Here is an 18,662-nt window from a genome sequence, read left to right on the forward strand (position 1 = left end):
TTCCCTTGCTTTTTAATTTAGTTTTATGAGGCTCCTGTACACAGTAGAGAGAAAAGGTAGCAGCAGACAAGTCTGGTTTACCTTTTCCCATATGACTGTTTCCACATGATAGTTCTACCTCTTTCCTTCTTATCTCATCTATTTTTAGAAGAAGCAAAATATTTTATTGGGAAGAGGATAAATTTAGATAGGGAAAGGATTTGGTATCCCTTTCCCAGTTTCTTCATCCAGAATTCTAACATTTAAAAAAACTGAAAGGGAAAAATACATGTCACTATACGTCATTTGTGATTTGTGCCCAAGAGCCAAAGTATATTGAAATATGCAATTGCTATGACAAATTTCGATAAAATAGTGAAGAGTAGAGACATCACACTGGCAACGAAGATCTGCATAGTAAAAGCAATGGTATTCCCCTAGTAAAAGCAATGGTAACCTATGGGTATGAGAGCTGGACCATAGGGAAGGCTGAGTAAAGGAAGATAGATGCTTTTGAACTGTGGTGTTGGAGGAAAGTTCTGAGAGTGCCTTGCACTGTGAGAAGATCCAACCAGTGACTGGCTTGACCTTGAAGGAGCTGGGGGTGGTGACGGCCAACAGGGAGCTCTGGTGTGGGCTGGTCCATGAGGTCACGAAGAGTCCAAAGCGACTGAATGAATGAACAACAAATAGCCTTTACAAAAAACAATAACGGAAAGCAGTTCGATCAGGAAACAAAATCCTATTGAGGCTAACATCTTTCAGGAAATATAGTTTAAGGTTTCTTTGTAGACATTTAATTAATGTTTTTGATGAATGTACAAAACGATTAGTTTTTAAATAACCTTTGCAATGCTTTTACTGTGTGTTTTCTATGATTTCATGTGTATTGGAGGAGAAGCCAAATGGCTCCCGGTAAGTTTATTTTTTATTTTTTAGGGGTTTGGGGGGAGGAGGGGAAACCCCTAGCAGTTTTCCAGGCTGAATCAGCCTGGAAAATGCAGAATTACTGTCTGTTTACCCCCTCAAGTTTAGAACGTTTGAGGGAGCAGTCCAGAAAGCAGAAGTAGTGGGTTTACCTGTGCCTTCCAAGAAGGCGTGGAATAAACCCGCTAAGAAATTAATTCACCACACACCAGGGTTTTCCTGGTTTGTGATAAATTAATTCATGTTTTTCTGGGGTATCATCTGGACGGCCCTCTTTTAAATGTAGGAACTCCCACATTAGAGGGGTTGTCTGGATGCGCCCTAAGTCAGAGACAGGAATCATGCAGCCCTTTAATTGTTGTTTGGCTACAATTTCTAGGCCCACCATAACTTATAACCTTGTCACACATGCTGCTGAAGATGTCCCAGATTGCTGCGTCCTGCCAGCAGTTGCACAAAGGACGTGGGAGCCTATCAACCCACGCCCTGTTCCATTGCAGATTCCCCCCTTCCTCATCACATGGGGGGGGGGAGCCCTTTTTCAGGATCTCAACCCATCTTTCCTTATAGAAAGGCTGGGAGCCTGCCATTGTGTGCTATTGCCATTTTTTGGCGCAGCAACACTTTAGTCATGGAGCAGTCCAAAAATACAACCAAGCAGCCTAAAATAAGGTACATGTGAAAAGGTTCTTATACTGATTAGGGTCACCAGGAGTAACATCTGGAGGCCAGATATTCCTTCCCCTATCCTAGATCATCTTGACTATTCTAAAGCCTTTGACTGTGTGGATCATAATGAATTGTGGCAAGTTCTTAGTGGTATGGGCATACCAAATCACCTTGTCTCTCTCCTGAGGAACAATAATGTATAATGAAGCAGAAGTAGATGTTTTTCTGAAACTCCCTGCCTTTCTCCATTATCCAGTGGATATTGGCAATCTGGTCTCTGGTTCCTCTGCCTTTTCTGAACCCAGCTTGAACATCTGGCAACTCTCGCTCCATGTATTGCTTGAGTCTTCCTTGCAGGATCTTGAGCATTACCTTACTGGCATGAGAAATAAGGGTCACTGTACGGAAGTTTGAGCAGTCTTTCACATTTCCCTTTTTTTGGTATGGGGATATAAGTTGATTTTTTCCAGTCTGATGGCCATTCTTGTGTTTTCCATATTTGCTGGCATATGGCATGCATCACCTTGACAGCATCATCTTTTAAGATTTTAAACAGTTCAGCTGGGATCCCGTTGTCTCCTGCTGCCTTGTTGTTAGCAATGCTTCTTAAGGCTCATTCCACCTCACTCCTCAGGATGTCTGGTTCTAATTCATTCACCACACCGTCAAAACTATCCTCGATATTATTATCCTTCCTATATAGATCTTCTGTATAGTCTCGCCACCTTCTCTTGATCTCTTCAGCTTCTGTTAGGTCCCTGCCATCTTTGTTTCTTATCATACCAATTTTTGCCTGAAATTTACCTCCAATGTTTCTAATTTTCTGGAAGAGGTCTCTTGTCCTTCCTATTCTGTTGTCTTCTTCCACTTCCATGCATTGCTTATTTAAAAATAGTTCCTTATCTCTTCTGGCTAACCTCTGGAATTGCGCATTTAATTGGGCATATCTCCCCTTATCACTGTTTCCTTTTGCTTTCCTCCTTTCTTGGGCTACTTCCAGTGTCTCAGCAGACAACCATTTTGCCTTCTTGGTTTTCTTTTTCTTTGGAAGTTCAATGTACGTACCTCTATTTTAAAAAACAAACTTTGAATCTTTTTATTTTCAAACCTTGATAATAGAAAACACCCAGGCCTTATGAGTAGATGAAAGGAGAAAGAACTTTATTTCATTCACAGTGTTTAGGAACGAAGTTAGAGCTCTGCAGAAAAATCAGGGGACAGTGTTAGGATTTTGCAGGAATAAAGGTGTTTTGAAGGGTTTCGTGTCCAAAGAGGGCTGAGTACCTCTGGCTTATTATATTAAAAAATGTTGGGTGGGAAAGGATTGTATTTATTTAATCACTCGTTTGGTGAAGTGGTTTTTAAGACTAACTTTTTTAATTCCTTTCTATAATAGTAAGAATTCTATTTCTGTATATGAATAAAAATGTGAGCATTGATGGATAATGTTGCTGAATGAACACACCTATTGTGACCATGGAAGTCATAGTCCTATGGGCTTTATTCCATGAGATCATAAAAGCATGTTTTGCGTTGCAAACCCGTCCTTTGTGAAAGCTGGAACACGCCAAGATAGTCCCTCCTCTTGCACAAATGTTTGCTGAAAGCACTTTCGACTTACCAAAGTAACTGACCATAACTACTTCTTCCTATGCAATACTCCTCTTTGTCCATGACCTTTTTTCCTGGAAAAATTGCTCATCTCTTGAAATTGACTTGATTTTGCAAAACCTTTGCCATTTCTTTTGAGCGAGTCCACAACTGCACAGATAGACACTTCTGCATTTTCCCAGCTCACAAGCACTCTCTATAAACAAATAAAATATTTATAAAAATACAGATCCATTTAGCAATGTCCACCCTTTTTCCTGTTTCATGTGTTCTGCAAGAGAGAGGTGCACTTATGATTGGCAAACCTTGTTTTGGGCTGCAGGAGCATACCTAATTTTTGCAAAATAGACATTGGATGTCTTGCAAACAATGTGGAAATTCTGAGTCAACAAGAGAACTCAATATAGGTGCCAGGAATTGCCTGTAAATTTGCACAGTTACATGATTAATATATATATATATAAGGAAACAAAGGATGTGAAAGTGGGAAGTGGAATGGAGAGCTGCTTGGGGATAGGGAAATGAAGGGGTGGTAAGTGATGCCCACAACACACCAGTAACTCAATTATTCTCCAGAACTTGCAGCAGCAGTACTTTATTTATTGCACCACCTCTACTCTGCTAGAAAATGTTCTCTGCAGCTTAAAAAGGGCAGTCTATTGAAAAGGACAGCTTAACAATCACTTGCAAACTGGTTTAAGGTGAGTTTGATACAATATTATGTGATCAGGAGCATTACCATCCCTTGTTAGTGAGCTACCTATGCCTCCATGCTCATGTAGCAATGTTTTTAAACAATCTGGAAACATTTGGAAACAGTTGATGTTGCTCATTTGGCTGCAGTTAGACTGAGGGCCTATTCAACCTGCATGCAGAACACATCATATGATGTGCTGGGCTTGATGAACCAAAGGCTGGAGTTAAAATTGCTGGAAAAACATTAACAACCTTAGATATACAGATGATACCACTTTGATGGCTGAAAGTGAGGAGGAGCTTAGGAGCCATATAACTAAGGTGAAAGAAGAAAGTGCAAAAGCTGGGTTGCAGTTAAACATAAAAAAGCTAAGATTATGCCAACCAGACTAATTGATAACTGGAAAATAGAGGACAAAAATGTGGAGGCAGTGACAGACTTTGTATATCTAGGCACAAAGATTACTGCAGACACAGACTGCAGCCAGGAAATTAGAAGACATGTACTTCTTGGGAGGAGAGCAATGACCAATCTCGATAAAATAATTAAGAGTAGACACATAACACTGGCAACAAAGGTCTGCATAGTTAAAACAATGCTATTCCCCATAGTAACCTATGGATGTAAGAGCTGGACCATAAGGAAGGCTGAGCAAAGGAAGATAGACGCTTTTGAACTGTGGTGTTGGAGAAAAATTCTGAGAACGCCTTGGACTTCAAGAAGATCAAACCAGTCCATATTCCAGGAAATAAAGCCCAACTGCTCACTGGAGGGAAGGATATTAGAAGCAAATATGTACTTTGGCCGCATAATGAGAAGACAGGAAATCTTAGAGAGGATAATGATACTGGGGAAAATGGAAGGAAAAAGGAAGAGGGGCCGACCAAGGACAAGATGGATGGATGTTATCCTTGAAGTGACTGACTTGACCTATAAGGAGCTGGGGGTGGCCACGGCCGACAGGGAGTTCTGGTGTGGGTTAGTCCATGAGGTCACAAAGAGTCAGAAGTGACTGAACGAATGAACAACGACACAGACTGAGGGCCCTTCCAGATAGGCCGATATCCCGCGACCTGTCTTGGGTTTACTTGATGCGTCAAAGTAATGCCTCAAGTAAACCTGAATTAATTCAGAATAAACTCCAGATTAATTAAACATTTGGAAAGATCCAGACCTTAATGCATGGTGTGGGTCCTGTGGGGATTAACTCCTAGGATCACTTCTGCGATCCTGGTTCAAGGAGATCGTTCTCATAGTTATCTTTTTACAAAATGTTTATAAAAATTCTCCAAAATCCATGGATAAGTGAAACGTTCTGAAACTTGATGAGCTAATAGTGTTCTAAATGTGTTCTACCATTGTAGCAAGCTTTACCCCAATAGCTGTAAAAATGAGGGAGAAAGGAGTTCTTGAGGTTTCCCCACTTGTGCAATTACTATAGCAAAAAAGTAATGAAATTTCATTACTCTCATTATAGTAACAAAATTTTAACTAATGATACTATAGAAACAAAACGCCGAAGCCCCCCATTTTTGTAATGAGTTTTGAAACATTTTTTTCATCGATCGCACAACCCTATTAGATACGTTGCTCAACTCCATACTACCTCCATACTTATCTTCATCTTTCCCAGTGTTTAAAAGTATGCGTAGTGTAAATCTAAGTCTTGAGACAGACTCTGGATCCTTTTATCATAATGATTCTTATCGTTGGTTTGTTTGTTTGAGAAATGCACATTTCAGCTGGAGAGGCTTTTTAAACAAAGATCCCCCCCCCCCCCTTTGTGTCTTTTTCCAGAAAATCACATATTTTACTCAGGCCCTCTCAAAAATAAAGGAAGGAGAAGATGTTTCAGCAGATTTCAAAAAACCGAGGTTGTTCACAACATTGCGGCGCTTCTTTAACACTTGGCAAGATCAGATAAAGTCAAATATATCAGATGGTAAATTCAGTTTTGAATATCACAATTTTTTTTGTACAGATGAGCATCTATTTTAACTGAGCACTTGTACATATGTTGAATTCCAAGTTAAATGTGCATGCAAACAATGTTTTCCAATGGTGATCCAGATTGATAACTGTATAATAGTGACAAACAGAAAATAGCATTTAGGCCTTCTTATCAGTTCAGTATACAGGCCTTCTTATCCATTCAGTCTTGTAAGATCTACTGTGTGTGTTTTCATCTGTGCATCTGTCTGGCAGCCTATTTAACTAGAATCCAACACTCCACTAAGCTGAGTCTACTATAAGACATATATATGCTAAGAATTATTGATCCCAGGAAATTATTATGAGTGCTAGAATTTGATGCAGTTACAGTAGAGTCTCGCTTATCCAACCTTCGCTCATACAACATTCTGTATTATCCAACACAGTCTGCCTCCTGCCCAGAATAATTTCCAGGGTGAGAGAAAGAAAGAACACATCTCTGTTTTGATGCTAAATTTGTAAATACAGTAATTACTACATAATGTTACTGTGTGTTGAACTGCTTTTTCTTTCGGTTTATTGTAAAATATGATGTTTTGGTGCTTTATTTGTAAAATCATAATGTAATTTGACCTTTAAAAGGCTTTTCCTACAAGTTTCAATTGTGCAAAAGCTCCCCTGACCACCGCCGAGACCTGAGTTCCAGGCTCAGTGATGAGTCCAGGATCACTCCCAAGCTGCGAACCTGTGCCTTCAGGGGGAGTGTAACCCCGTCAATTACAGGCTGTAACCCTATGCCCTGTTCAGCCTTTCGACTGACCAGGAGTACCTCTGTCTTATCTGGATTTAATTTCAATCTGTTAGCCCTCATCCAGTCCGTTACAGCGACCAAGCACCGGTTCAGGACTTGAACAGCCTCCTTAGTAGCAGGTGGGAAGGAGTAACAGAGTGGGGCATCATCTGCGTACAGATGACACTGCACCCCGAAACTTCGGATGATCTCTCCCAATGGCTTCATGTATATGTTGAACAATATAGGAGACAGTACTGAGCCCTGTGGGACTCCACAGTACAATGGCCACGGGGTTGAGCAGGAGTCCCCTAGTAACACCTTCTGGGAGCGACTCTCGAGGAAGGACTGGAGCCACTGCAAAGCAGTACCCCGAGGCCCATTCCCGCAAGGTGTCCCAGCAGGATACCATGGTCGACGGTATCGAAGGCCGATGAGAGGTCCAGCAGAACCAACAGGGACACACTCCCCCTGTCCAGTTCCCGGCGAAGAACATTCACTAAGGCGACCAAGGCTGTCTCGGTACCATGTCCCGGCCTAAATCCAGACTACGCCGGATCCAGATAATCAGTGTCTACCAGGAAATCCTGGTGTTGCGAGGCCACCACATGTTCCAGGACTTTGCCCAAGTAGGGGAGATTGGAAACTGGCCGATAGTTGACAAATTGAGTGGGGTCCAAGTGATGGTTTTTTCAACAGCGGTTTTATAACAGCTTGTTATGCACCCAGACCTGCACATATCAGTCACTATATGAGCTTCTGGCCAACCTAGATTATTTCTAGGCTGATTTTCAATCCTTTCTGACTATCTAGACCATGATAATGAAATGTGTAGAATAAAAGCAGCCATTGTGATCAAATATGGAAGTCATAGATTTTTGTCCCTTCAGTGTCTTACAGTTTTCACAAAGGCAGCTTTTGATGGATTGCAACATTGGTACTTGATATTGGATAATTAATTCAAAATGTTTTACTGTTCTAGTGAGAAATAATTTGGAAGAAATTTGGAATTTTGAATACAAATACCGAGGCAAAGAACTCCCAGGATTTGTCAGTTACAAGACATTTGAAGTCATTGTAAAACAGCAAATTGAAAAACTAAAATTGCCTGCTGTTGAAATGTTGAAGGAAGTAGCAGGTAGAGTTTACATAATTACTCAGGTCCTGTTCCTCTTTTTTTGTTATATGAAGTGTTTGTAAAAATGACCAGGAATGTCATTTATCTTGAAATGTTTAATGAAGTAAGAATACATTCAAAAGAGAATAGTTTTAAAACACAATGCTGTCATTAAATAGATAACAGGAGCTTGGTATCCACTGAATGGATATTAAAATCTCTGAGTGCTCAAATCCCATTATATACAATGGCATAGTAAAATGGTGTCCGTTACGTAAAATTGCTAAATTAAAGTTTACTTTTTGGATGTTTTAAAAAATATTTTCAAGCTGTGAATGGTTGAATTGGTGCAGGGCTGTAGCTGGGGGGGGGGGGGGGGGGGTAGAGAAGGGGTAGGGGTTCAACCCCCCCCCCCCTCCCAAATTTTCAGATTAAGAAAAAAACTGGTTTACTCATGAATTTTAACTGGTTAACCAAATCTCCATGCTAAGTTATGAGAAGCAAAAATTAAATTGATTTAATTAAGTCCATATAAAATATAGAATGAGCCATACTATTTAAATTATTTTGTGTTATGGAACTACTCTTCATGATTTGCTATTTTTTTTAAAAAAAAACGTGGATGATTATGATACAGATGTCAATTATGATGCATCTATCAACAGGCAACTTGAGTTACAATCCCTAACAGTACTTCATGGGGAGCTTCCAGAGAGCCCTTTATCCCAGGACCATCCACATTTAAAAAACACAGATGTTCCTGAACGTCTGTCCACACCCACCCAAGAAAGTGTGTGCTTTCAGGGGTGGGTGTCCAGATGTTCTTCTGGGACTGGCCCAGGAGAACATTGGAAGACCCTACCCCCCTCCACCAAAGCCCCCAAACCCCTTTTAAAAGTAAAATAAAATCACTCCACCACCCCCCCCCCCTTCTTGGCACGTCATTTCTATGTGCCGGGAGAGCTCTGGCAACACTGTAATGGAGGCCAGGTAAGTTTATTTTACTTTTAAAGGAGGTTGGGGGCTTTGGGGGAGGGGGTGGGATTCCCACAGTTTTCCAGACTAATTTAGTCTGGAAAACTGTAGGAATTATGTCTGGACTACAGTCTTATCACCAGAAGTTGTGGGTTTATCCCATGCCTTCCAAGAAGGCGTGGAATAAATCCACTATCTAATTCATTCACCATAAGCCAGAGTTTTCCTGGTTTGTGGCAAATTAACTGCTGGTTGGCCACAACACAATAAAGGGTCTGGATGAGCCCATAGGAGGGAGGTTAATTTGAGATGGTTTCAGAATAAAAATTATCAAAAGAAAAAGAAACTGTTTCTTTCTTTGATTCTTTTATCATTTCTTCATACGAGTTGAAAGAAAAGCTTATATCTCAATTTGCTCTGAATAAAAGAGATAGGAAAAATTCCAGAATCCCTAAGCTATCATGTTGTAGGCTTATACAAAAAGGTATTGCTTTCTTGCCTTTTTCTGTGTTGCACAAATCTCCTGCTTTGAATAAAACTCTGTATGTGATGGGGTTGGGTTTAAAGACCCAATATTAAGAGCAATCAGTGCTTGAACCTTTCATTCATTGACCAGTATGTGCTTAGGAATTACAACTCTTATTCTGCTAATGTTTCCCCTGGGGTTTTTTATGTTTTCTAGAACATGTGCAAGAAGTGTTTGTTGAAACTGCTGCGCTACACTTCAGTAATTTTTACAACCTTCTTAGAGCTGCTAAGGTAAGAATTCTTCCAGACGATGAATCAGTCAATCAGGAAAGGAGATAAACCTGGACCAAATGTTGCTGTTGGCAGCTGTGTTCATTTCTGCAGTCCTGTTTTAAAAAAACAAAGTGGATCCGTGTTGTTGAAGCCCGAAAGCCACACATCACACCGAAGGGGTTGAGACTTCTGGCATTTCAGATCAATAAGTTGTAATTCCCAGTGCCAACATCAATATTTTATTCAGAGAATGGCATTTAAAAAATACATCCCAACAACAACAAAACCCTAAGGACCTTTTCTAACAAGGGGGTTAATGCGGTGGAAACAGTTTTCTAAGGGCGCTTCCACATAGCCTTTTAACCCAGAATATCAAGGCAGATAATCCACAATATCAAGTTGATTCATCCCAGGCTTCACATGTCTCCATTTCTGTATACTTTAAAGACAAAATCCACCAGGAGCAGTGTGTCATTTGATGTGCTCCGTGGGACTCCATATTTTAAATGAATAGAAACAATAAGAGGCTATATGGTCCTTTACTCATAGTTCGTAATGTGTACCTCTGCGAGACCTCCTCTTGATTGATGAGAGACTGACATTCCTTGCAGTTTCATTCAGATTTTCAGGATATTGGCCATGGTAGTCCATGCTCTTGTCACATCTCAAATTGACTACTGTGATGAAGCGAACAAAGAGGAGGCTAGAGAGCGGTTTGACTAGGCGCCTTTATCTAAGGGCGTATGACGCAGCAATAGAAACCGCAAAGAATGCCTTCTTTTTGGTCAATAGTGCGTCTGCAAGGAACCGTCCAGTGGAGCTGTTTCGAGTAGTCGGGTCTTCTGATGACTGGGCAGCCCGCTGTAAAGCATTTGCTCAGTTCTTTGCAGACAAAGTCACTTTGATCTGTTCAGGCTTTGACACCATGTTAACAGCAGTCTCTGAGGATGTAACACGAGTACCTGCTTGTCCAGTTTTGATGGATTCGTTTCAATCTGTTCAGCTCGAGGATGTGGCAAGATTCTTGGAGAGGCAAGAGTGATCACATGCATCCTAGACCCCTGCCCATCCTGGCTTGTAAAGGAAGTCAGAGGGGGTTTGGCAGGGTGGATGAAGGTGGTGGTTAATGCCTCCCTTCAGGAAGGCAACATTCCAGCCAGCTTAAAACAAGCTGTGATAAAACTGCTGTTGAAAAACCATCACTGGACCCCACTAAATTCATCAACTATCGGCCAGTTTCCAATCTCCCCTATTTGAGCAAAGTCCTGGAACATGTGGTGGCCTCGCAACTCCAGGAATTCTTGGTAGACACTGATTATTTAGATCCAGCGCAGTCTGGCCTTAGGCCGGGACATGTTACTGAGACAGCCTTGGTCGCCTTAGTTGATAATCTTTGCCGGGAGCTAGATAGGGAGTGTGTGTCCCTGTTGGTTCTGCTGGACCTCATCGGCCTTCAATAGCGTCAACCATGGTATCTTTCTGAGGAAGGAATGGGCCTTGGAGGTACTGCCTTGCAGTGGCTCCAGTCCTTCATCGAGGGTTGCTCCCAGAAGGTGTTGTTAGAGGACTCCTGCTTGGCCCCACGGCTATTGTACTGTGGGGTCCCATAGGGCTCAGTATTGTCCCCTATGCTATTCAACATTTACATGAAGTTGTTGGGGGAGATCATACGGAGTTTCGGGGTATGGTATCATCTGTACGCGGATGATGTCCAACTCTGTCACTCCTTTCCACCTGCTACTAAGGAGGCTGTTCAAGCCCTGAACCGGTGCTTGGCTGCTGTAACGGACTGGATGAGGGTGAACAAATTGAAACTAAATCCAGACAAGACAGGTATTCCTGGTCAGTCATAAGGTTACAGCCTGTGCTTGATGGGGTTACACTCCCTCTGAAGGTGCAGATTCGCAGCTTGGGAGTGATCCTGGACTCATCGCTGAGCCTGGAACCCCAGGTCTCGGTAGTGGCCAGGAGAGCTTTTGCACAGTTAAAACTTGTGCACCAGCTGCGCCCGTACCTTGGGAAGTCTGACTTGGCCATGGTGGTCCATGCTCTGGTTACATCCTGTATAGATTACTGCAACACTCTTTACGTGGGGTTGCCTTTGAAGACTGCCCGGAAACTACAATTAGTCCAATGCTCAGCAGCCAGGCTACTAACGAGAGCGGGGTACAAGGAGCGTACAATTCCTCTGTTGTGCCAGCTCCACTGGCTGCCAATTAGCTTCCGAGCACAATTCAAAGTGCTGGTTCAAACCTACAAAACCCTATATGGTTCAGGCCCAGTTTTCCTGTCCGAATGTATTCTTCCCTATGAACCATCAAAAGTATTAAGATCATCTGGAGAGGCCCTGCTCTCGGTCCCACCACCTTCGCAGGTGCGTCTGGTGGGAACGAGAGACAGGGCCTTTTCTGTGGTGGTTCCTCGGCTATGTAATTCCCTCCCAAATGAAATTAGATCTGCCCCCTCCCTCCTGACCTTTAGGAAGCTAGTGAAAACTTGGCTGTGGAACGAAGCTTTTGCGGAATGATGTCTGAGACCGGCAATTGACCAAAGTTACTGATCACAATATTTGGACTGAATATATGGACTGAGTTGACATGATTTTATCTTGGCGAACGGCTGTTATATAATTTATCCTATATGTATTGGTTAATTTTAATGTTGATGTATGATATTTTAGTGTTAGCATTGAATTTTTGCTGTCAGCCAGTCTTTTGCACAAAAAAAATTAATGTGCTGCATTCTCGCGCAGAACAACATTGACGATATAAAAGAGAAGCAAGAAAAGAAAGCAGAATCTATGATCATCAATCACTTTAAACTGGAAAGTCTTGTGTACTGCCAAGACAATATTTATAGTATTGATATAGAGGCGGTTCGAGAAAATAATCCACTTCTGCTTCCACCAAAAAAATCTCTTCCAACTTCTGCAGCAACATGCTCATTGAATGAAATGAATTACCACCTGACTGCCTACTTCAAAGTGAGTAGAAATGGTTTTTCTTACACTTTCATACTATTGCATTTTAGCAACTCTTGTGCTTACAACAAATAAGGGACAAAATTCTTTGGGGCAGTTAGAGATACAAAATCTGAAATTACACATTTGTGGTTATTTTGTTTTTACAATCCCAGCACATTCCCTATTGTAGGGTTTACATGGGGATTGTGAAAATCTCTCATTTATCGGGCTCTAGTTGCTGTGATCATTAGGGGATTGTTCCCTTGTTGGTTCGCTGATGTTCTAAACTCATAACACACAAACACACACACTGGCAGGCTAGTCACTGTCATTGAGCTGCTTCCCAATAAATAAGGTAACAGACCCCCATTGATCACAGTGACTGCTGCCCAGTAAGCTAAATTTAGGGAGAGGAGGGTCAGACCGACTGCTACTGTTCTTTAACTACAGCAGTTATGCATTTGTAACTGCCCTGTTGGATTCCAGCCATGATTTTAAAAACAAACATATAAGGTAGTTTTTTTAATGTCAGGAGTGACTTGAGTAACCGCAAGTCGCTTTTGGTGTGAGAGAATTGGCTGTCTGCAAGGATGTTGCCCAGGGGACACCGAGATGATTGATGTTTACCATCCTTATGGGAGGCTTCTCTCATGTTCCTGCATGGGAGCTGGAGCTGAAGGAACTGAGGGAACTCAACCAGCTCTTTCCAGATTCAAACCACTGGCCAGTCATCTGTCCTGCCGGCACAAAAGTTTAAGGTAGTGATAGATCTGGGTATTTGCATTGATTGTTTATTGTATATTTTACATTTACATGTGCTTCAGTGATACACCTAGGGAAGGGGGCATGGAGTTCCTATTAATGTAATCTGAAGCAGAAAGCATTATGGTGGTGATTGTGGGTGTGTCAGGTAAGATAAAATGATAAATCCACCCCACAAAATCCAGTTGCCCTTTTCAGTTATCTGGTAAAACCTTGGTGGTACTACTGAATGCTAAGTAATCCATGACTTAGTTATGGATGAAGGAGATACCTTCTCTGTGCTATAAGTGGTGATGACTTGCATTGGTGAGATAGAAATTGAAGGCCTGTTCCAACTTTATTAACCCAAATACTCAGTGCAGCATCAACCTAAGTTGGAGTTTCATCTGCCATATTATAGATCCGTCATTATGGTCCACACGTGCATAATGGTCCACCAAGTGTATTACAAGTTCTGATAATTTGAGCCAAAGAGAAAGTCCAGCTTTGCAACTGATGTTCTGCCCACCTCACTACCCAGTTAACTTGTTGGGTCCAGAAAACCTAATTTGGGCTCTGTCACAAGGAAAGACTATTTGGGGTGCAGTGATTCCTCACCCTGTGGATCACAGGTCTTTTACTTCAGTGTTCCACATGTTAGCCCCAAGATGGGTTTGGCATAAGCAATTAATCCATATAAGGTGAAAGTATAATGGTGCCAAATCTGCCAATCTGGCTAGAGATTTATTTTAAACGGATCCCTAAAAGACTAATTTTGAGGTGAGGTTCTTCGGCAGAGCTCCCTCTAAAGCAGCAGATTTTCAGATCAGAGAATTTTCATATAGATTTAAAAAACACCTCCCCCCACCCCCCAAAAATAAATAAAACCCATCTTGGTTAAACACAGCCAGTGTAACATCACACATACCACCTAATGTGCCATGGGCTGCTTGACTGTATTTCATTGTGATGCAGAGGCATATAGCACATACTGAAAATCCTTGAGGAACATAGCGCATACTGAAAAACATGGAAAGAGCTTGACAATCTTGCCAGTATAAAACAGCAATGGGTCAGCAGCATCTAAATCCATTGTAATTGAAACTGGGGATAGAAAGAATAAAAAGCATGTTTTGATTCTTTTTAGAATTGTGAATAAATTACTCAAACATAACATTAGAGTTGCTTCCCATTTTTTTCCATAAACTAAGTGGAAGAGTATTACAAAAGATGAACTATAACATCTGTCTACTGCAATTCCTGGCTTATATACTTTCTTCGTCATTCAATTGTCTGCTCATAAATAAAGTGGTCAAACCAAAATGGTTCCTTACAATTCAGGAACTTGTAATTCTATTTCTAACAAAATATATTTTTTAAATCAGTTTTCAACTACTGCCTCACTAAAATATACTTTTAATATGCCCAATAAAATTTTATGGTAAACAAAATGAAACTAATTGTATCATAATGAGTAAAATACATTTTGTGTTACTTGTATAACAAGAAGGCAGATGGATATGGGGCAAAAGGATGAATCTGCTCCACAAACCAATTGCTCATTGTTTTTAGTGCTTTGTGCCTAGGATAGCACTGCAGGCCCTTCCACACAGCCAGCCATATAACCCAGAATGTCAAGGCAGGAAATCCCACTATATATGCTTTGCGCTGGGTTATCTGAGTCCACACTGCCATATATTCCAATTCAAAGCAAAAAATGATGGATTTTATTTAGCTGTGTGAAAGGGACCTGAGAGCTGCCCACTGTTTTCAATTGTTGGGGTTTATATTATATTATATTATATTAGTATATGTTCATGGAAGCTCTGTTTTTTTCCTCTTTCAGAGATCTTGTAATCATAGGTAATTTATTTGCAACATCTCCCAAGGTTTTTTGAAGTTTTTTTGGTTGGTTGGTTGGTCTTCAAAGTAAATCTTCAAGCAAATACAAACAGGTCTCTCTTTCTGTTTTCAGAGTGCAGGAATCCGTCTTGGCACCCAAATTCCTATGATTATTCAGGGAATCGTTCTCCATGATTTTGTTGAGGAGTTACAGCATGCAATGATGCAACTCTTGCAGAACAAGGAACAGTATGATGTTCTTCTCCATGAGCGAAAGGATTCTGCCGGTGAAAGGGCTACTCTACAGGAGCGGATCAAGCGTCTCACCAAAGCTCGACAGCGGCTAGCAAGATTCCCTCTTTAAACAAGATGTTAGTCCCCTCCTTCTCCTCTGTCAGATTGGGGAATCCAACTTAGTGTTGGAGTATTTGCAGCTCAATTGATAACTTGTTACGAAAATCAAAAATTAGGCCACAATGTCATTAATATCAGGCCTAAAAATACCTTCAGTACATCAAAGGAGAGACCTACCCCCCTACCCAATGGTCTTCTTCTCCTTACCCCTCAGTCAAATATCCCTTTATTTCCTTTCCACCAGTACAATCGCTCCCTACGCCTTACTCCCAGCCCTATAGTCCTCTACCCTTCATATCCAAACCAATAGCTCCCTATCCCTCAGCATAACAGCTCTTTTCTCCCTATCTTCCAGTCCAATAACTTCCTACCCACTATTTTCCAGCTCAAGAGCTCTTCATCATCTCTCCTTCACTCCAATAGCCCTTTATCCCCCAGCCTAATAGCCCTTAACCCTTCTCCCCTCAGCCCAAGAGCTCCCCATTTCCTATTCTCCACTGCAATGGCCATTTCTTCCTCGTGTAGTCTGTGAAATGCGCACTAATGGGGTTTCTGTGCGCATGCGCAGTGATTTCGGAATATTCTAGATGAAAAGAATTTAGGCGGGAGTCCCGCCCACCCTCCCAATAGTATAAAAGGCAGTAGGCGGAGTTCCGCTTCAGTTCTTCTTTCCGCGCGACAGCAGAAGCATTTCGGATTCTCCTCTCTGTTACTTACCTTGTATTTGACTCGGACTGCATTCGACGACCCTCCATTCTCCTTCCCTCGACAACGGACCGTTCACGGACAGGCTAGCATGTCGGCTTTATCTTTTAAAAAATGTTCGGCTTGTGGAGTTAATCTCCCAGAAGCCGATAGACACACCAAGTGTCTTTTGTGCCTTGGAGAGGCCCATAACCGCTCTGCCTGCGAGATCTGCAGAGGGTTTACATCTCGGGCCCAAAAGAGCAGAGACTCCCGTCTCAAAGCTCTCTTATATGAGCAGGCACTGGCCCCTGAGGAGACTCGCCAAGCCGCGCTCAGTCTCTCTCAGCAGCCCTCACCCTCCCCTCTCTCTGGAGAGCGGCCGGGCTCCTCCATGCAGCTGGAAGAAAACCCTGCGGCCGCGACTCCTCCCCCTGGGGACGAGCCGCCGCCGAAAAGACCCAGGGTCTCCAAACAAACTGCTCATAAGAGCAAGTCAAAGGAGAAACAAAATAAGAAAAAGGGACGGCAACTCTCTGGCGTGCAGCCCCTGAGTCCTCCCCCGCTGGTACCGCCGGCCCAGCTTTTGGAGCTCTCGCCCACGGAGCAAACCGCACCGCAATTCCTAGAGCTTCAGGAGCCTCCGGAACTCCTCCCGATCGAGCTCCTCAACTCCCAGCCTGATCCTAACCTTCCCCCTTCCCCCTCCCTCCTCCAACCTGCCCAGCCTCTCAGGGAACAACCTCCCTCCCCGGTACCGGCCCCTCCCACCGCCCAAGGAGATCGTGGCTGTTCTCGGCCGAGCCGTTCCTCCAGGCGCCGGTCCCGATCATCATCATCCTCGCACTCTCGGTCCCGATCCCACACTCCTCCCTCCAAACGCCCGCGCGGCCGCGATCCGCGCGACCGCGATCCGCGTTTTGCCTACCCTTATGACTATCCTTTCCCTCTCTATCCTCCCCCCCCCCTTCTACTACCCTTACTACCAAGGGGAATACTCGAGGGACCATACCCCTCCTCCTCATCCCTATCCTCATTCCTACCCTCCTCCTTCCGCCACTGTCTCTAGGCCCCCTCCTGAGCCTCCTATCCTTCAACACCAGGGGGCGCCACCCCCGGATCCTACTACTCCTCAGCAGGATCTCCAACCCGACCCAGAAACTGTAGATGTTGAATCTTCAAGTGATTCATCTCCCATTTCTGCCCTTCAGGCTGAACCAGATCCAGACCCTCTACAAGCAGAAGAGTTCAAAAACTTTTCTGCATTATTAATCAGACTTTCTAAATCACTTAATCTGGCCGTTCCCCAGCCTACTAAGGCTGTGGATGACCCCTGCTTCACCTCATCTGAACAACAGCGACCCATGTCAACTATATTACCCACATTACCTTACCTTTTAGAGGTCCTAAAAACAGAAGGTGTTTCGCCAGCCCTGGTTCCAGCTACACCAAAGCGAGCTGAAAATCTTTATCGCATTGACCTCACGGCAGCTTCATGGCTTGCTAAATTACCTAGAGCCAATTCAGTTGTTACAGACGCCCAACCCAAACCAGTTCAGAGAAATCAGGCTTCTCCCTCAGACAAAGAAGGGAAGAAACTGGATGCCATGGCAAAAAAGTTTTATTCCTCTGCCTGCCTGTTTGCCAGAATGGCACATTATGGCGTGTATATGAGTGTATACCAGACACACCTCTGGAACAAAATTTTGCCTTATCTTGATCTCTTACCAGTGGCTGATCAACCAATGGCAAAAGCCTTTGCTCAAGAAGCACTTCTTCTCTCTAAGCTCCAAAAGGACTTAGCAAAGAACACAGCTGACACGTCTGGCAAGCTCATTGCCGGGGCAGTGGCCTTGAGACGTCACGCTTGGCTCAGGGCGTCCACTCTTTCTCCTTCAGCTCGCACGCTGATTGAAGATCTCCCTATGGATCAAACAGGATTATTTAATCCAGAGACAGATTCCCAGTTGAAACATTCACATGAGATGAAACAAACAGTCACTAAATATGACCAACAACCTTATCAACAGAGGCAACGATGGGGCAATTATTATCATTACCCCACCTATCATAGAGGCCGTTACAACCCTCACTCCTACAGAGGAAAACAACGTCCTCATTCATCTCCTGCCACCACGGGGAAGCCACCTGTTCCCTTTAAGGGTCAGTATCGGGGCACCAAACCACCAGATAACAAAAAACGGCGTTTTTAGCCCCCCTCCTTCCCCGACACCAAATCCACCTGCCCCTTCCCCACCCTCCACACACATCACATCCACTTTACCACTGTACCTCAATAGACTCCATCCATACTTACCTGCTTGGCAGTCTATAACCAATGACGCCTGGGTCCTCCGCATAGTGGATGAAGGTTATGCCATCGAATTTCATTCTCTCCCTCCACTAGGGAAAATTTTACCTACTCAATCCTCTCCCATGCTCTGGGACGAGATCTCCTCTCTTTTAGACAAAGGGGCAATTTCCCCTGTACATCCCGACCTAGCTCACACTTGCTTTTTTTCCCGCTACTTCCTAGTAGATAAAAGGGACGGAGGTCAGCGCCCCATCCTGGACCTCCGAGGCATTAACAAATTCATCTCACCTCGCAAATTTCGCATGGTCACATTAACCAACATCCTTC

General features: G+C 43.0%; 1 protein-coding gene across 1 annotated transcript in view; it reads left to right on the forward strand.

The window, feature by feature from the left end:
• The window catches only part of LOC132771833 (interferon-induced GTP-binding protein Mx1-like), a gene marked incomplete at its 5' end in the record, with an annotated part of 33,105 nt that extends 17,259 nt beyond the window's left edge, over positions 1 to 15,846 (forward strand). Inside the window, 5 exons of the mRNA XM_067466232.1 lie at positions 5,681 to 5,825; positions 7,588 to 7,743; positions 9,380 to 9,456; positions 12,191 to 12,421; positions 15,117 to 15,846. Of these exons, the coding sequence (XP_067322333.1) occupies positions 5,681 to 5,825; positions 7,588 to 7,743; positions 9,380 to 9,456; positions 12,191 to 12,421; positions 15,117 to 15,347 (840 nt within the window). The remainder of the gene's footprint in view (positions 1 to 5,680; positions 5,826 to 7,587; positions 7,744 to 9,379; positions 9,457 to 12,190; positions 12,422 to 15,116) is intronic.
• Between the last annotated feature and the right edge of the window lie 2,816 nt (positions 15,847 to 18,662).

This window comes from Anolis sagrei, chromosome 3, assembly GCF_037176765.1.
Source record: "Anolis sagrei isolate rAnoSag1 chromosome 3, rAnoSag1.mat, whole genome shotgun sequence".
Taxonomy (NCBI): Eukaryota; Metazoa; Chordata; class Lepidosauria; order Squamata; family Dactyloidae; genus Anolis; species Anolis sagrei.